Below are 17,076 nucleotides of genomic sequence, written 5' to 3'. Positions count from 1 at the left end.
CAGACACAGGAAACAACAAAACAAAGGCCCAAATATGGGAATGATGGTAAGGGTAACTAAAGCAGAGTGAACAAGGGGAAAAGTAGTAGAAAATGAAATAAAAAAAGGCAACCAAAGATCAAATCAGGGAAGGGTCTTTGATTTTTATTCAAAGTGTAATTGACAGCCATGGAAAAGTAAGAGAACAGGGAAGCAGCATGATCTAATTTCCTTTTTGAAAGGATCAATCTGATTGTTCTCTGAAGAAGAGTCTAAAATAACAATAGAAGCAGTTAATATGCTACTGCTATAGTCCAGGAGAGAAATGTTGGCTTATACTAGGATGGCAGCAGAGGGGAAGTGCAATGTAGTCAGATTTGGATTTATTTAGAAAGTAAAACTAACAAGATTTTTTAATGGATTGTATGTGGGGTATGAGAATAAAGTCAAGGATGATTTTATGTTTTGTTGACTTAGCAACTACTAGTAAATGAATGATAGTACTCTATGTTCAAATTCAGATGGTCTCAGATGGCCAGGCACTTGGATTTTCAAAAAGATTTACAATTGGTTATGTATACTTAGGAAACACTAAGGAAAGAGCAAATTGAGAAGAAATCAAAAGTTGTTTGGGGCAAATTCAGTTTTATCAGATAGACATCCAACTAGAGATGTCAAGTGATCAGATATATTGGAGAGAGAGGGAGGTCAAGACTGGAGACATAAAATTACAAGTAATTTTAAATAAATACATAAAGCTATGATTAAATGAGATCCATGGTAAGCATAAGGAAGGTCAAAGGACTGAGGCCTGGGACATTTCTTATTTATAGGTCCAAAAAAAGAATAAAGCTACCAAGAAAACCAAGTAATTCCATCCAGGGAGATAAGAAGAAGGAAAATCAAGTATGGAATATCAGAAGTTAATGTAAAAAAAAAATGTTTCAGGAAGGAAGTGATCAATAATTCTATATAATAAAAGGCTAATATGCAAATGGTCGTGATGCCCTCATGCTGTAACAACAGATCAGCAGAAGGCTGCAAGCGAGGCAGGGCAGAGCTGCCATCTTGCTCCAGAGATGAGGCAAAAGCAGGGAGGCGCCAGGAGAAGGCAGGACCATCCCATGGCAGGGAGGGCAAGGGTGAGAGCCCATAGGGCCCCCTCACCAGTCCTTTACCATCCACTGCTCACACTCAGAGCACCCCACCACCCACCTTCCAGGGGAAGGAGTGCAGCTCATGTGCCGCCAAGAAGTAGCGCTCGAAACTCTGCAGCAGGCACAAGGCTTCCACGTTCTCCTCCTGTGCAATGATGGGGCAAAGCGACCACGTTGCTCCAGAGATGGGGTGGAAGCAGGGAGGCACCAGGAAGAGGCAAGACCAGCCCATGGCAACTCATGGGACCAAGGGCGGGGCTTGAAGCAGCCAGAGAAGGCCAGAGGGGTCAGGGGCAGGACCAGGCACACTCGAGCTCTGGGTATAGAGGTTAGGGTGTTAAGGCGGGGAGGCAGGCAGGTAGGCAGGGCTGTGCAATTTCACATGCAAATTGACCGAATGGTGGAATGACCAGTTGGGGGGGGGGGGGGGGGAGAGAGAGAACCGGCGAGCAGGTGGCACCAAGCCAGGCAAGGCGCATGCCAGCGGGCAGAGGGAGGGAATGGCGATGGGGGGAGGCAGCGACCAGCGGCATCGGAGGAGCAGTGGGGTGGGGCTGGCTCTATCCCCTGATGGGCCTATCTGGTTGCCTCCCACAGAGGGAGGCCAGACTGAGGCTTAGGCCCGCTCCCCCTAAGCTATCAGTAGAACATATCCTGAGGACTCCCAGACTGTAAGAGGGCGCAGGCGGGCTGAGGGACTTCCCCGCAGTGCATGAATTTTCATGCACCAAGCCTTCCAGTCCTATATAATAAAAGGCTAATATGCAAACTGACCGAACAGAGAAATGGCCAGTTGCTATGATGCACAATGGGCAGACGCTCAATGCAGGAGCTGCCCCCTAGTGGTCAGTGTGCTCAAGACTGGCAAGAAGCAGCGGTGGTGGTGGGAGTCTCTCCCACCTCCGCAGCAGCACTAAGGATGTCCGACTGACAGCTGGGTGGGCCTAAACTGTCAGCCAGACATCCCCCAAGGACTCCCAAACTGCAAGAGAGCACAGGCCAGGGTGAGGGATTCCCCCCCACCCCAAGTGCACAAATTTCATGCACTAGGCCTCTGGTAATTATTATAATAACCAGCAGCCCAGTTCACCAAATACGTGCACAAATAGGGTCCCTCAGTCTGGCCGGTGATCAGGGCCATCCGGGGCCTTTCTTCCCCCGGCTGCCCACTGCTGGCTGGGGCTCCTTTGGTCCGCACCACCCCTTGGTGGACAGGCACATCACAGTAAACAGTCAAACTCCCAGTCAATAGAACTCCGGAGGGGACAATTTGCATATTACCTTTTATTATATAGGATAATGCTGAGAAGTTTGGGTGAAAGAACATCTAAATCCTTTCCAGTACTGACTTTTTATGATATTTTATTCTACCTTTTGCTAAGAAGCCTTCAAGGTTCTAAAGCTCATCTCTGATTGCCAATATCCACTATCATCAACTAACAACATCACGATAACTCACTAGTGAAAACATGTCACATGACATACAACATGTACATGTGAATTAGAATTTGAGCTCATATAACTAAAGATATATTAAAATTCTCCATTCATTTACTTAAAAATTTAGAGCAAAGTTAACTTTTTTTTCTTCTCCTTTTAAAATCACAAATGTTTTAAAAATCCAAGCCATTCCCCTGGGAGTGGGAATGTATGTGTACAATACATAAACATAAAAATACTTTTGCATGTACATAATTGGCATACACTCACAGATCCCATTAAACTATTCTAATATAATTAGGTTAAGAATACTGATTTAACACAACATTTATTTAGTGTACTATGCTAATAAGAAGATCCTGATAGGTGCATTTCAAATAAGTACTACAAAAGAATAAATTATTGGATGCGAATAAAAATTATAGTACATACATTTTGGATTAAATTTTCAGCATAATTCTGAGTAATAAATTAAAATAAATTACACTTACCACTAACATTTTCCGTTAAAATAAGGTGAAAAATCTGAGCAAAGGCCTCAACATCTTTATTCAGCCATATATCAGAAAGACAAGCATCCATTTCCTTTATTAACCATGGTTCAAGGCAATTCACATCTTTTTCTGTCTTTACAAAAAAAAAAAAAAAAAAAAAAGCAAAGGTTATAAATTACCTAACAGCTTAATCTTTGCTTGCAAAGAACATGAGATGACCATAATGATCACATAAACTACTAGTATTTTTCCGGCGTATAAGACGACCCCCTAATTTTACAGTTAAAACACAGGTTTAGGCCTATATTCGCTGTATAAGACTACCCCCCACTTCCGAGGCAACACCAGTTCTTTTTTTAATAGACCGCCTCTCTGACTCTGGCCAATCTGAGCAGGCTTTTAATCTGGCTCAGATTGGCCAGAGTCAGAGAGGCGGTCTATTAAAAAAAGAACTGGTGTTGCCTCGGAAGTGGGGGGTAGTCTTATACAGCGAATATAGGCCTAAACCTGTGTTTTAACTGTAAAATTAGGGGGTCGTCTTATACGCCCGGTAGGTAACCACATAATACTATAGCATAGAATTTTACTTAAGTTTCTCATCTCATCATAAACATATCACTTACATTACTATATGTTCTTACATTCATTTTTCATCTGAGAATAAGAATGTTTGTCAACAAAGTAGTATGACCCGGACAAAATATTAACTAAATATGCTTCTGAGAGGATGTTGCAAAATGTATACCAGTGGTTCTCTCTCCCACCTGTACACCAGAGGGACCATCACATGGAGCTTTTCAATACTGATCCAGGTTCCACCCCAGAGCAAGTACATTAGAATCTGTGATGAAAGGGCTTTAAAAGTTCCTTAGGTGATGCTAATGTCTAACCCAGTCTTAAGAATAATCAAAATGCTATTCATTGAACCAAATGAATGCTTCCTATATTAAAAAACAATTTTAAACATTCTTTAAAAGCATTTCAAAACTCATGTGGAGTTCATTTAGATACATTATAACTCTGCCGAAACCGGTTTGGCTCAATGGATAGAGCGTCGGCTTGGGGACTGAAGGGTCCCGGGTTCGATTTCGGTCAAGGGCATGTACCTTAGTTGCGGGCATATCCCCAGTGGGGGGGGTGCAAAAGGCAGCTGATCGATGACTCTCTCTCATAAATGTTTCGAACTCTCTGTCTCCCTTCCTCTCTGTACAAAATCAATAAAATAACGTATATATATATATATATATATATATATATATATAATAACTCTAAATAATGGCAAAAAACTGCAGCATATATGCATTATATACCTTCTCAAAACAGTAAATTAAATTCCTTTTATAGAAAGTGCATACTCCCAGCTATATTCTGCATTATCATCAATGTCTTTTAAAGAATTCCAAACCAGAGTCAAAGACCAGAAGGGTCCTTGGAAATCAGCTAGTTCAGGTTTTCAGACTTCATGGAACCCAGTGAAGGAGAAGCACCACTTGGGAATGGGATGAAGAGTTATGGATGACCAGGCAGGGCTTCTACAAAATATTCACTTGTAAAAATAAGAGAACTTGGTTTTATCTATATTAGGCAATTGACTTTATACAGTCTCAAAGCTGATTGGTGATAGAAACAATAACAGTATTGATTATTTGCTCTATGACCAACTATCTGTCCTCAATTTTCTCCTAAGTTAGCATGTATTATATTATTTAGCTAATAGGCGCTTAAACGTTTGAGATGACAAAATAGCAAGTAATAATAATGCATATGCATAATATCTACAAAATTATATACTTCAAAATATTTAGAGAAAATATTGAAATAATTTAAAGTTAAAATGAAACAGTAAAAGATTTTGCATTATTTACAAAAAGAAAGTGTTAGAAAGTCATTCTGAAAAATGTGTTGAAGCCTAAAATAAACTAAAAAATCACACTTTAACAATGCATAAATTGGCCGGGACCAGTTTGGCTCAGTGGATAGAGCGTCGGCCTGCGGACTGAAAGGTCGCGGGTTCGATTCCGGTCAAGGGCATGTACCTTGGTTGCGGGCACATCCCCAGTAGGGGGTGCGCAGGAGGCAGCTGATCGATGATTCTCTCTCATCGATGTTTCTAACTCTCTATCCTTCTCTCTTCCTCTCTGTGAAAAATCAATAAAATATATAATAAGTAAATAAATAAATAAGTAAATAAATAAATAAAATAAAATAAAATACAAAAGAAACAGTAATTTAAAAAAACAAACAAACAAACAAACAAAAAACAATGCATAAATTGTGCTGCTATGAACATAGGGGCGCATATGTCCTTTCTGATTGTTGTTTCTGGTTTCTTGGGATATATTCCCTGAAGTGGGTCAAATGGGAGTTCCATTTTTTAATTTTTTGAGGAAACTCCATACTGTCTTCCACAGTGGCTACACCAGTCTGCATTCCCACCAGCAGTGCATAAGAGTTCCTTTTACTCCACATCCTCTCCAGCACTTGTTGTTTTTGATTTGTTGATGATAGCCATTCTGACAAGTGTGAAATGGTACCTCATTGGTGTTTTGATTTGCATCTCTCAGATGATTAGTAACTTTGAGCATGTTTTCATATGTCTCTCAGCCTTCTGTTTGTCCTCTTTCAAAAAGTGTCTATTTAGATTCTTTGCCCATTTTTTGATTGGATTATCTTCCTTTTGTTAAGCTGTATAAATTCCCTGTAAATTTTGGAGATTAAACCCTTATCTGAGATAGCACTGGCAAATATGTTCTCCCATGCAGTGAGCTTTCTTACTGTTTTGTTAATGGTTTCTTCTGCTATGCAGCTTTTTATATTAATGTAGTCCCATTTGTTTATTTTCTCCTTAGTTTCCATTGCCCTAGGAGCTTGTATTAGTAAAGAAATTGCTACAACATAAGTCTGATATTTTGAAGTGCCCATCAGCAAATGAGTGGATTAAAAAACTGTGGTACATCTATACAATGAAATACTACCCTGCTATAAAAAAGGAACTTTTACCATTTGCAACAGCATGGATGGACCTGAAGAGAATTATACTAAGCGAAATAAGCCAGTTGGAGGCCGGGACGGGTTTGGCTCAATGGATAGAGCGTCGGCCTGCAGACTGAAAGGTCCCGGGTTCGATTCCGGGCAAGGGCATGTACCTTGGTTGCGGGCACATGCCCAGTAGGGGGTGTACAAGATGCAGCTGATCGATGATTCTCTCTCATCGATGTTTCTAACTCTCTATCCCTCTCTCTCTTCCTCTCTGCAAAAAATCAATAAAATATATTTTTTTTAAAAAAGAAAAAAATAAGCCAGTTGGAGAAAGATAAATATCACATGATCTCACTCATATGTGAGTTATAATGAACAACAAAAACTGAAGAACAAAAATAGATCCAGAAGCAAAGAAACACTGAACAGACTGTGCAGCCTGAGAGAGAAGGCAGGGGAGGGAATGGGGTGGGAGATCAACCAAAGGACTTATATGCGTGCATACTGGCATGACCAATGGACACGGACACTGGGGCAGTTGGGGCTGTGGGCATGGGAGTGGCTGGGGGGGTTAATTGAGGGGAAAGGAGGCATATATAATACTAAAAATGCATAAAAATATTATGAACTCCTACGACGTTCTTTAAACTATAAAATTTTTACTTAAAGTCTCAGTATGAAACCAATTAGGTCTTACCAACTGACTGAAAACAGCATCACCACCATCATCCAATAAATCATACTCTTCAGTCACATTTGGAATTGTTCTTTGCCTCTGAGATTCAGGTTTGACAGTATTCTCTTGAGCTGAATACCATTCTGTAAGTGTGGTTTGTTGTTTTTCTTCTAAATTAATTATAAAAAAAAGATTTTATGAATAAATTATTTGCTTTGTGAAATATTTTCCTTTGTTTTAGAACTATAATGAATCTGAAAATACTTTAAAGTTGGCCTTATTTAAAATAAATTACACTCATATTTTCAGTTAAAGTAACATGAAAAACCTGAGCAAAAACATTAACATCTTTACACAGCCAGATGTCAGGAAGACAAGAGCCTACTTCCTTTATTAAATACTAGTGGCCTGGTACACAAATTTGTGCACATTTAAGAGAAATTCATTAGAATATTTTAATATCACTCTTCACCCTTTATAATAGAAGTCTCAACCAAATTCACGATCAACAATGACAGATTGAAACACGTGTACGATTGGCGCCAGCAAGAGCTTTGTATTGCACATGCAAGTCAACGTAGCCTTTTATATAATAAACTTGCTTAATTAGACCTGCTTTCTCATGTAGCTAAACTTTTCCCAGCCCAATGAAGCACCCCAACTTCTCTTTTAGGTAATGGTTAGCAACACAGCAGTAAATACCAATACAATGCAGATAATTATTGTAGATCATGCAGGGAGAACAAAGGGTAAAATATTTCACTGCAGCAGTGTTTGACTATATTCTGTGCAGTAAGAAAACCTGAAGTCATTTTCAAGGTCCACCATTTCTTACTTCTTTTCAGTTGGGTCAAGCTTCTAACCTTTCTAAATCTTCGTTTTCCAGCTAGTGAAGAGAAAATAGGATTCCACCAAGTCTCCTATCTACCTCACCTCATCAAATGAGATGAGGCATGGGAAAATGCTTCTTAGACATTTGGTTACAGTGTAAAATATTTGCACTTGGCTATAAAGCAAGTCGTGTTCCTGGACTGAAGAAGCTGCAAGGAGGCCAGACATCTCTAGGGAGAGGAAGCCAGGCTTTGCTATGTGACTTCATTATCCCATGCCCACAGCAACTGCTTCCGGGCTGGGCGGGGCTGTGGGCCACATTTTGCGCCATGGAGTCTTGGCAGTGACAGCTGCGATTTGGTGGTGGCAGGGCCTATGTCTCACTTGGGGGAAGCCAAGTGTTGCTTTGTGGGCGCCAGAGCCGCAGTGCCATTTCTCACAGCAGCTCCTGCATTGAGCATCTGCCCCCTGGTGATCAGTGTGCGTCATAGTAACTGGTCAGTCCAACACTTAGTATATTAGCCTTTTACATAAATAATTTTTAAATATTAATTAACATTTAATGAAATGTATTATGCAGAATCATAAGGACACATGAAACTGCTTAAAACCTTATCTATTAGTAAAATGTTTACTTCTATAACCATAATTCAAAGAACAGTATTTTAGCCATACAATAAATACTGTTTAAATCAATGACTGGTATTCATATAGTGCTTTGTAGAAAACAATTTACTGAACTTCTGCCACCATGCTAGTTGTTTGAGATATAAGTTCTATACAACTTTCATGTTCAAAAGTTTCAAGATCTAGATTTTATAATTTACACATTAGTGATTTAGCCCTACGATGTGAAATAAGTATTACTAACAGCTTTATTAAGTGGAAAATCCAGAGTTATTTATCCAAGATCATACAGACAAAACAACAGAATCAAAGCTTTAATTCAAATCTTCCATCATCAATAATGTAGTTGAAGGTAAATAAGAGGCTAATCCTAATTCAAAATCTGAGATATGCCATAAGAAATGTATTAATAGGCAAATAATGCTAAAATCCAGGAATAGAAGCAATTCATAACAATATCAAGATTTGAAAAACTTGACATGTGTATCAAAGATGAGTTCCCTCCCACCCGCTCCCTATTCTTGTCCTGAGATATGCTGTGGCATATCATACTTTTCTCCCCCTTCAAACAGTGGTTAAATCTTTTCCTTAAAATATCTTGATTTATTTTTAGAAAGAGAGAAATGGAGGGACAGACAGGGAAACATTAATGTGAGAGTAAAACATCAACTGGCTGCCTCCTGCATGTCCCTACAGGGGATCTAGCCAGCAACCCTGGCACGCATTCTGGCTGGATATCAATCTGACAACCTGCAACCTTTCAGTGCATGGAATGTCAAGCCAACCAAGCCACACCAGCCAGGGCAGTAGTTGAACATTTCTTTATTCAAATCTTTGATAAAGATGCACACAACCTTCTCAATTCTGGTATTCCCTTTTTCTTTTCTTTCTTTCTTTCTTTCTTCCTTTGTTTAAATCTCTTTCTTTTTAATTAAGTTTTTAAAAATTAAATTTATTGGGCTGGCATTGGTTAATAAAATTATATAGGTTTCAGGTGTACAATTCTATAATACATTATCTGTATACTGTATTGTGTATTCACCATCCCAAATAAAGTCTTTTCCCATCACCATTTATCCCCCTTTTACCCTCTCCTACCTCTCCCCACCCCCCACCCCTTTTCTGTTGTATTCACCATATGGCATCCACTTTCAATTCCTCACTATAGATTATAACTTCTGGACATGAACCATATTGTAAAAGGTATATTTGGGACAGTATTCTACAATAATATAATATTACACAATTATATACAAGACACTCCCAATTGTCCTTGTACTTCCATAGTATAATACTGGAGTATTCTAAAAGGTCAATAGGAATAGTAATTTCCTATTTGTATGAGTTTGATAAAAAACTAACCTCCCACCCTGGCCAGTGTTTGCTCAGTAGTTAAGAGCACTGGCCTGAGCACCAAAGATTCTCAGGTTCGATTCCTGGTCAAGGGCATGTACAAGGGTTGCAGGTTTGATCCTCGTCCCAGTCGGGGCACATGCTGGAGGCAACCAATCATATGTCTCTCATGTTGATATCTCTCTCTCTCTCTCTCTCTCTCTCTCTCTCTCTCTCTCTCCTCTCTCTCTCTCTCTCTCTCTCTCCCCCTCTCTCTCTCTTTCTCTCCCTCTCCCTCTCCCTCTCCCTTCCTCCTTCTCTCATCTTGCCTTCCCCCCTCCCTCCCTTCCACTCTAAAAATCAATGGGGGGGGGGGGGGGGGGGATAAAAAAATAAAAAAGCTTACCTCGCTGTTTTTCCTTTTTATATTTTAACATTTCTTTATTTGTATATCCAGTAGTTCTTAAAATATCTTCTAGAAACATTTCCTTTACTTCAAATGGTCTTCCCTGTACTAAACAACATAAGTTTTTAAAAGTAGTTATTGCATCTCAGAGATAATTCACACAAAACCATGAGGTTCTCAAGTTAACAAACATTGAGTGTAAAATCCAAATGCAATTCCATAGGTCAAGTGAGTCTCATGATATTGCCCTTTAAATATAACTGTGATGTTTATTTTAGAAAACTGTTCATATGCTTGTTTTTTGCAATGTTTACCCTCTACTTATCATGTGTTTGCCATCATGCTAGGCACCAGGAATACAAATGGTAAGCAGAAACAGAGCTACCTCCTGATCTCTTGAAGCTTGCAAGCTAGCAGAGACAGACATTAGTCCAATAATCCAGAATATAAATTTTAAAATAGAGTTGTGATAAGTGTTATCAAAGAGAAATACAAGATGTCATGACAATATCTACCAGTAATATGGGGGTGGGGGTCTAACTGTGTTAAGAAAATCTTCCTCACAAAGAAAATGAAGACCAAGAGAAGGGGTAAACAAAATAACTAAGCTATGTGGGGAAATATAGCATATACAAAGAGCCCACTGTGGGAAATGATATGAAAAGACCCAACTAGTTTCAAGATAACTGGAACATAGTAGGAGAGGGAGTGTTGAGAGGATTGTAGTTCAAGATGAGGCAAGAGAAATAGATAAGTCTTATTAAGGGTATTTATCTTAAAGTAATGGTCATTCAAAGTTTTAAGCTCAGGGGAATGTTCAAAGTCATCGAATTCCAATTCAGAAAAGATCGTTCTGACTGCACCATGGAGAATGGATTTAAAGGAGAGCAGAGTGGAAAGAACAGGGCAGGTAAAAGTTATTCCAGCTGAAACCGGTTTGGCTCAATGGATAGAGCATCGGCTTGGGAACTGAAAGGTCCCGGGTTCGATTCCGGTCAAGGGCATGTACCTTGGTTGTGGGCATATCCCCAGTAGGGGGTGTGCAAGCGGCAGCTGATCGATGACTCTCTCTCATCGATGTTTCTAACTCTATCTCTCTCCCTTCTTCTCTGTACAAAATCAATAAAAATATATTTTTTTAAAAAGTATAAAAGTTATTTCAATAGTTCAGATAAAAAAAAGAAAACAACTTGAATGAGGTTGGTGATAGTAAAAATGAAAAAAAGAAACTTTAGAGACAGAAAGTAAAACATACAGAATTCATCATTCGATTGGATATGGAGAAATGATAGGGAAAAGTCAATCATAGGTCTTAGATTTCTGGCTTACAAAACTGGATAGATGATGAGATTATTCTTTGATGTAACAAAGAAAACTAAAAAAGGCACAGGTTAATTAGCTGGTACAAGTTAGAATTTAGTTTTAGAAATGTCAATTGTGAGGTGCCAAAATTAGATTTCAATTAGCAGATGCATGTATTTCATGTGCTTTATCATCCAAGAATATTGAGAAGGAAAATATACAGGTTTGTGACTTAGTTAACAAGGTCAATGGTAGGATTAATCAAAACAAGCAACATAATAAAAGATTTTTGTAGAACTATTAAGTATTCAGTTTGGGTCATATTCGAAGTAAACTGTTTATATCTAAGACCAAAGCTCTAGGGAACAGTCTGAATTGGGGAAAAGAGTCTGTTGGAAATAAATATTCAGGAGTCATCAGTCTAAAAAACTAAGTAGCCCTAGCCAGTTTGACTTGGTGGACAGAGCATCGGCCCGCACATTGAAGAGTCCCAAGTTCGATTCCGGCTAAGGGCACAGGAGCCCCAGATTGCATGACCAATCCCCAGTGGGGGGCTTGCAAGAGGCAGCCGATCAATGATTCCCTCTCATCACTGATGTTTCTTTCTCTCTCTCCCTCTTCCTTCCTCTCTGAAGTCAATAAAAAATTTTTTAACTAATTTAAATAAGTAAATAAAAATTAAAAAGCAGAAGGGCACCGAGAACTTCTAGGGACACTAACTGTGCATCCCCAGTACCTCAGAGTGTAGCAGAGAGCAGAAAAGAAGAGGAAAAACAAAGGGAAAAGAGGAAGTGAAGGTGTAGAAGGAAAAGAAAATAAATAAAGGGGATAATCATAATACCAACATTTAAGCACCATGCAAATAAATAAACCTACAAAGGAGACCACAAAAGAAAGTGCAAACTGTGATGTAATTAAGTCTCAGAAGGCAGCTTTGTCAAATAAATTATGGGATCTGAGCATTTCACACACACACACACACACACACACACCAAAAAAAGGTGGGGGCAACCATGAAAAATACTAAAGAAAATTTAAGATTTTTGTGTAAAATATGAACCATAGGCTTGGCAATTAAATTAGTGTCAAAAACAATACTGCATAGAATATATAAATAAACAGCCCTATACACTACAGAAATGTAAATAATTTCATACTTCTAAGAAATTAAAATTGAAAAATCTGTTAAAATTAAAAATAAATTTTTTTACTCAACAAGTACATTTTCAGGAACCTATTCTTAGAAATAAGGACACCAGTATATAAGGACATACATATAAGTATTATATGTTTATTACAACATTGTTTATGAAAGGGAGAATCTAAAACTAATCTGAATATCAAAAAATAAATAGTTAAATAAATCATTGTACATTCATATTATAAAATATTAAAACAGCTGCTTAAAATAATGAACTACATCCAAGACTGCTGATCTGAAGAACTATTCACTATGTACTGTCATATGAATAAAGCAAATTGCAAAATAATGTATGTGCTCAGTTCTGTAAAACCAAATTCTGTAAACTCAATATATATGTGTATTTGCATATGTCATATGAGCCTGGACAAGGTGAAAAAAGGATATACACTAAGCTTTAACATCAATTAATCTCAGGAAAGGAGAACATAGAATAACAAGAGGACAGGAGCAATTGTGAAGTTTTTCCTATATATGTTTGCACCATATCATTGAGGATAAATTTAATAATTTTTTATCCTTGTCCTTGATTAAAGGACAAGAATAAAAGTTAAGTGACAGCATGTTCAGAAGTACATGAGAAGTAAACAAGGGAATGTAGTCTACTCTTTCAAGGAGTCTAGCAATAAAGGGGAAGCTATAGGACAGAATTTAAAGAGGAATACAGGGCCAAAATAAAGACTATTTCCTTTTAATATTAAAGAATTGGCCTCACAACACAATAGCAAAGAGTTGTATATGGAAAAGGATAAATAATTTAGCAACAATTAAGCATATCTCAAAGGAAACAGAAATGGATATTTTTACTTCAGAACATTTCCCAATTCTGATTACAATAAATATAATCATGCCAAAAAGCATTCTTTTGTAAAAATGCTAAAAGAAACCTTATAATTTAACTTACTATGTATCACTGGACAACTTCCAAAATATCTTATAAAGAGATTTACATCCAAAGCAGCACTAGAAAGAATTAGTTTCAAAGTTGGATGCTTTTGCAACAAATCTCTTAATTTTGTAAGTAAAAAATCACTAAATCGATCTCTTTCATGTACTTCATCCTGCAGTAAACAAAAATAAAACCATGGAATAGTTAAAAATTATAGATGACTAAGTCTTTACAATTATGGAACTGCTAGGTCTTACACTAATTCAAATTGACTTAGACAAGGCCAATCGGTATTAGTGAAAATTTTGTATTATGGACAATTCAGAAATAGATATTAACAACCTGATATAGGTTGTTGTTTTTCACAGAATATAAAACCACACAATCTAAAATAAACTCTGAATTAGTATAGTCTGATTTAATGTTCTTTTAATATAATATACAAAATCTGTTAGCATCAGGGATCAGGTGCATCCATTGGTTTGAATACACAGAACTAATAAGTTTACAAAAGCTACTTATTACAAGTTTATAAAATTCAATCTACTTGTTTTTATACAAACAGGATAACAGCTTATAACTCTTTAGAAGGGTGATAATTCATCTACTATCTTCATTAGCAGCTAGTTAATTTAGCAGCTTCACCATGAAGTTAAATGACTGTAAAGTATGCCCTAAGGCTGATAAAAAAAAAAGAGGAACCAGATGATTAAGCATACGTACAGTGAAAAGAAAACGTTCACTATTCTAGAAAGCTCTAAGTAAATGCATGCATGTATCGTTTTCAGACATAAAAAAGCACTTTTTAAAAAACTACTTATTTTATTTTCTCATAAAATCTGATAAGAATAGCTTAAATATAAAATATGTACTTCTAATAATTATATAAAATATAATTTGATTATAATAGCCTGTTCAAACAAAAACAAATCGGTTCTCACTTATAGCCTATTCTAAAAATGTAATTATGTATTTAAATTTTATGAAAATTTATGGTAAATTCAGCAATATTCTTACCACAATAACATGTGTCACAGCTGACAATGTACTGTCTCCTGCCATCAATGTTCGAAGCAATACCCCATTAGTGCAAAATGTCAGAAGAGTCTTTGGAGAAACCCTTTATAAAAAAATCAAAATAACATGCACAATTACAAGCATTATATGTAATTAAAACATGATCACATTAAATGCTAGTCTCATATGTACTTTAACAAATGTTACTTTAAGTAACTCATATAGTCCGACTGGTGTGGCTCAGTGGTTGAGTGTCGACCTATGAACCAAGAGGTCATAGTTTGATTCCCAGTCAGGCACATGCCCAGGATGCAGGCTTGATCACCAGGAGGGGGCATGTAGGAGGCAGCTGATCAATGATTCTCTCTCATCAGTGATTATTTCTATCCCTCTTTCCCTCTCACTTCTTCTTTGAAATGAATAAAAATATTTTTAAAGTAAAAAATATAATCCTGTGATTTATCAGCAAACTTATGTGAAATATTTATTTTATGCCTGACAACCTCACAAAATTTTTATTACTAACAGCCTTTAATTAAACAAGAGTCCAGGTGCATGAAAATTCATGCACTGGAGGGGGGGCGGGTCACTCAGCATGGCCTGCCACCTCTCACAATCCGGGAGCCCTCAGGGGCTGGAGGCAATGCGGTCATCAGGGAAAGGCAACACCCCCATTACAACTCTGCTGCTACCACTGCCGGCAGCGCAAGCCTCGGCAGGCCCTGGTTACCTGAGTCTTGGGAAGCCCTGGGCAGCTGAGCAGCTTGCCATCTGAGGCTTGCCTGTGCCTTGGGCTATTCCTGGGTGGCTGGGAAGCCACCATCCGAGGCTTGCCTGTGCCTTGGGCATCAGCTGGGCAGCGGCCATTGGAGGCTTGCCTGCACCTGAGGCGGGCCCTGGGCAGCTAGGGGGTTGGGGGACTGGGGGACTCCAGAGGCAGGCTCACAGAGCAGCCAGATTCACCTGGGAGTGGGCCTGGCCTTGCCACATGCCTGCTGCCCCAGCGGGGCTGAGGAAACTGGGCGCTGCGATTTTGTGGCTGTGGGCGCTGCCATCTTTGAGGGTGTGATGGTCAATTAGCATATTCCCTCTTTATTAGACAGTATGGTTATTTTGTTAAAAAGCCATAAACAGATTTTTTAAAAGACCTTAAATATAGAATGTCCCCCAAAAATGTATAAACACTTGACAGCTGATAACTACTTAATTTTCACTCTTTTCCAGGTTTAACTAGTTTGTGATAATGAGTAAAGCCAGACTAAGTTTTGAGCAAAGAAAGTTTACCCTAAAGTGGCCTAGACTTTTTTACTGGAGATTCATAAAGGTAAAGTTTATGGTACAAAACTAGCAACAATCTACGAAATGAGGGCATAGAAATACCAATCTTTTGAAAATAAACTGTATAAACATTGACTTTATAATCATTCACAGTGTGTGCATAAGTTTTTTTGGAGCCACTCTATACTTTTTGCTTGAGGACAAAAGCATATCATAAAAGGGATCAGCTTTTTAAACCACCAAATCCAAACTATGAAAGCACAGAAATAGTGCTATTGATAAAGAAAGTACTCCTAATATTAACAATATTCAATTCAGTCACTAACATTTATTGAGTACTTACTATAAATTTCACATAAACGTACTCTAAATGCCTTTATTAGTCCCATTTTACAGATGAGAAAACTGAGATTCAAAGAGGTGAAATAACTTGTACTTGATCATAAAACTATGAAATTTGGAAATGTATCTATGGCCCAAATCCTTTCTCAACTATTTATTAAAAATCTTACTAAGTTTAGACATAACCTTAATGATCTATCATAGAAGTATTACTACTTGAAAAATCATCTAATTTTTCAACTAACACATTCTTCATATTCAGTGAAGCACAGAAATTTATCTCTTCTAAGAATGATAAGAAATAAGCTAGTGAAGAATTCTTTACCTGCTTTCTAATCGTATCTGATACCCAATTGTTTGGCCAATCCTTTCTCTTCTCTCTGCAGCAACTCTTTCAGCCACAGCAATAGCTGCTAATCGTCTTGGTTGAGTACAAAATATTCGGCAAGGAATACCATTTTTAAAGCAATCATCTAATAGGAACTGAGGAATCTGAAATACAAGTTTTAAAGTGCTATAAAATGACATAATTATATACCCAGAAAATCCACTAAAACACTATTAAAATTAAAAAAATTCTGTAACATTTCCAAATATAAAATAATCATAAAATCAACAACTTTCATGTAATTGCTAATAATCAACTAAAAATGTGATTTAAAAAGATCTTGTTCAAGATCAACTTGAAACATCTTGCAATGCCAGGAAGTAAGGAAGTGGTAAAAAGTGATGTGGAGTCATGCCAAAAGGACACAGGAACCAAGTGGAAGGAGTACTTAATGGCCAAATCTAGAAGAGTTGAGTAAAAAAATTTAAGCTAATTAATTATAAACCATATATAAAATAAATATTCATGAATCTACATTATAATAATCAACTATATAAAAAAAGAAATAGCTAATGTTTATGCAAAGACTACTAAAACACTAATGAAAAGCATAAAAGATCTGAATATATAAATAAATAATATATTCCTATAGGTGAATAATCAATATTACAAAAATGTCAATTCTCTTAAATTATTCTATAAAGTCAATGAAACAACAATCAAAATTCCACTGGGGTATTTAATAGTGAAAAGCTTAATACTAGGATTGCAGACACTTTTCTATAATTAAATTCAAGC

General features: G+C 37.4%; 1 protein-coding gene across 3 annotated transcripts in view; it reads right to left on the bottom strand.

Moving 5' to 3' along the window:
- Window positions 1–17,076, bottom strand: part of YTHDC2 (YTH N6-methyladenosine RNA binding protein C2) — a 69,893-nt gene that overhangs the window by 41,239 nt on the left and 11,578 nt on the right. For all 3 annotated transcript variants that reach the window (XM_084881058.1, XM_084881057.1, XM_084881056.1), the window contains exons 5-10: window positions 16,276–16,442; window positions 14,331–14,433; window positions 13,329–13,485; window positions 9,922–10,029; window positions 6,747–6,895; window positions 3,068–3,203 (exon numbers count right to left, since the gene is read on the bottom strand). In XM_084881058.1, the coding sequence (XP_084737184.1) occupies window positions 3,068–3,203; window positions 6,747–6,895; window positions 9,922–10,029; window positions 13,329–13,485; window positions 14,331–14,433; window positions 16,276–16,442 (820 nt within the window). The remainder of the gene's footprint in view (window positions 1–3,067; window positions 3,204–6,746; window positions 6,896–9,921; window positions 10,030–13,328; window positions 13,486–14,330; window positions 14,434–16,275; window positions 16,443–17,076) is intronic.

This window comes from Pipistrellus hanaki, assembly GCF_964339955.1.
Source record: "Pipistrellus hanaki genome assembly, chromosome: 4".
Lineage (NCBI taxonomy): Eukaryota > Metazoa > Chordata > Mammalia > Chiroptera > Vespertilionidae > Pipistrellus > Pipistrellus hanaki.
This window is presented reverse-complemented; position numbering and strand designations above follow the sequence as displayed.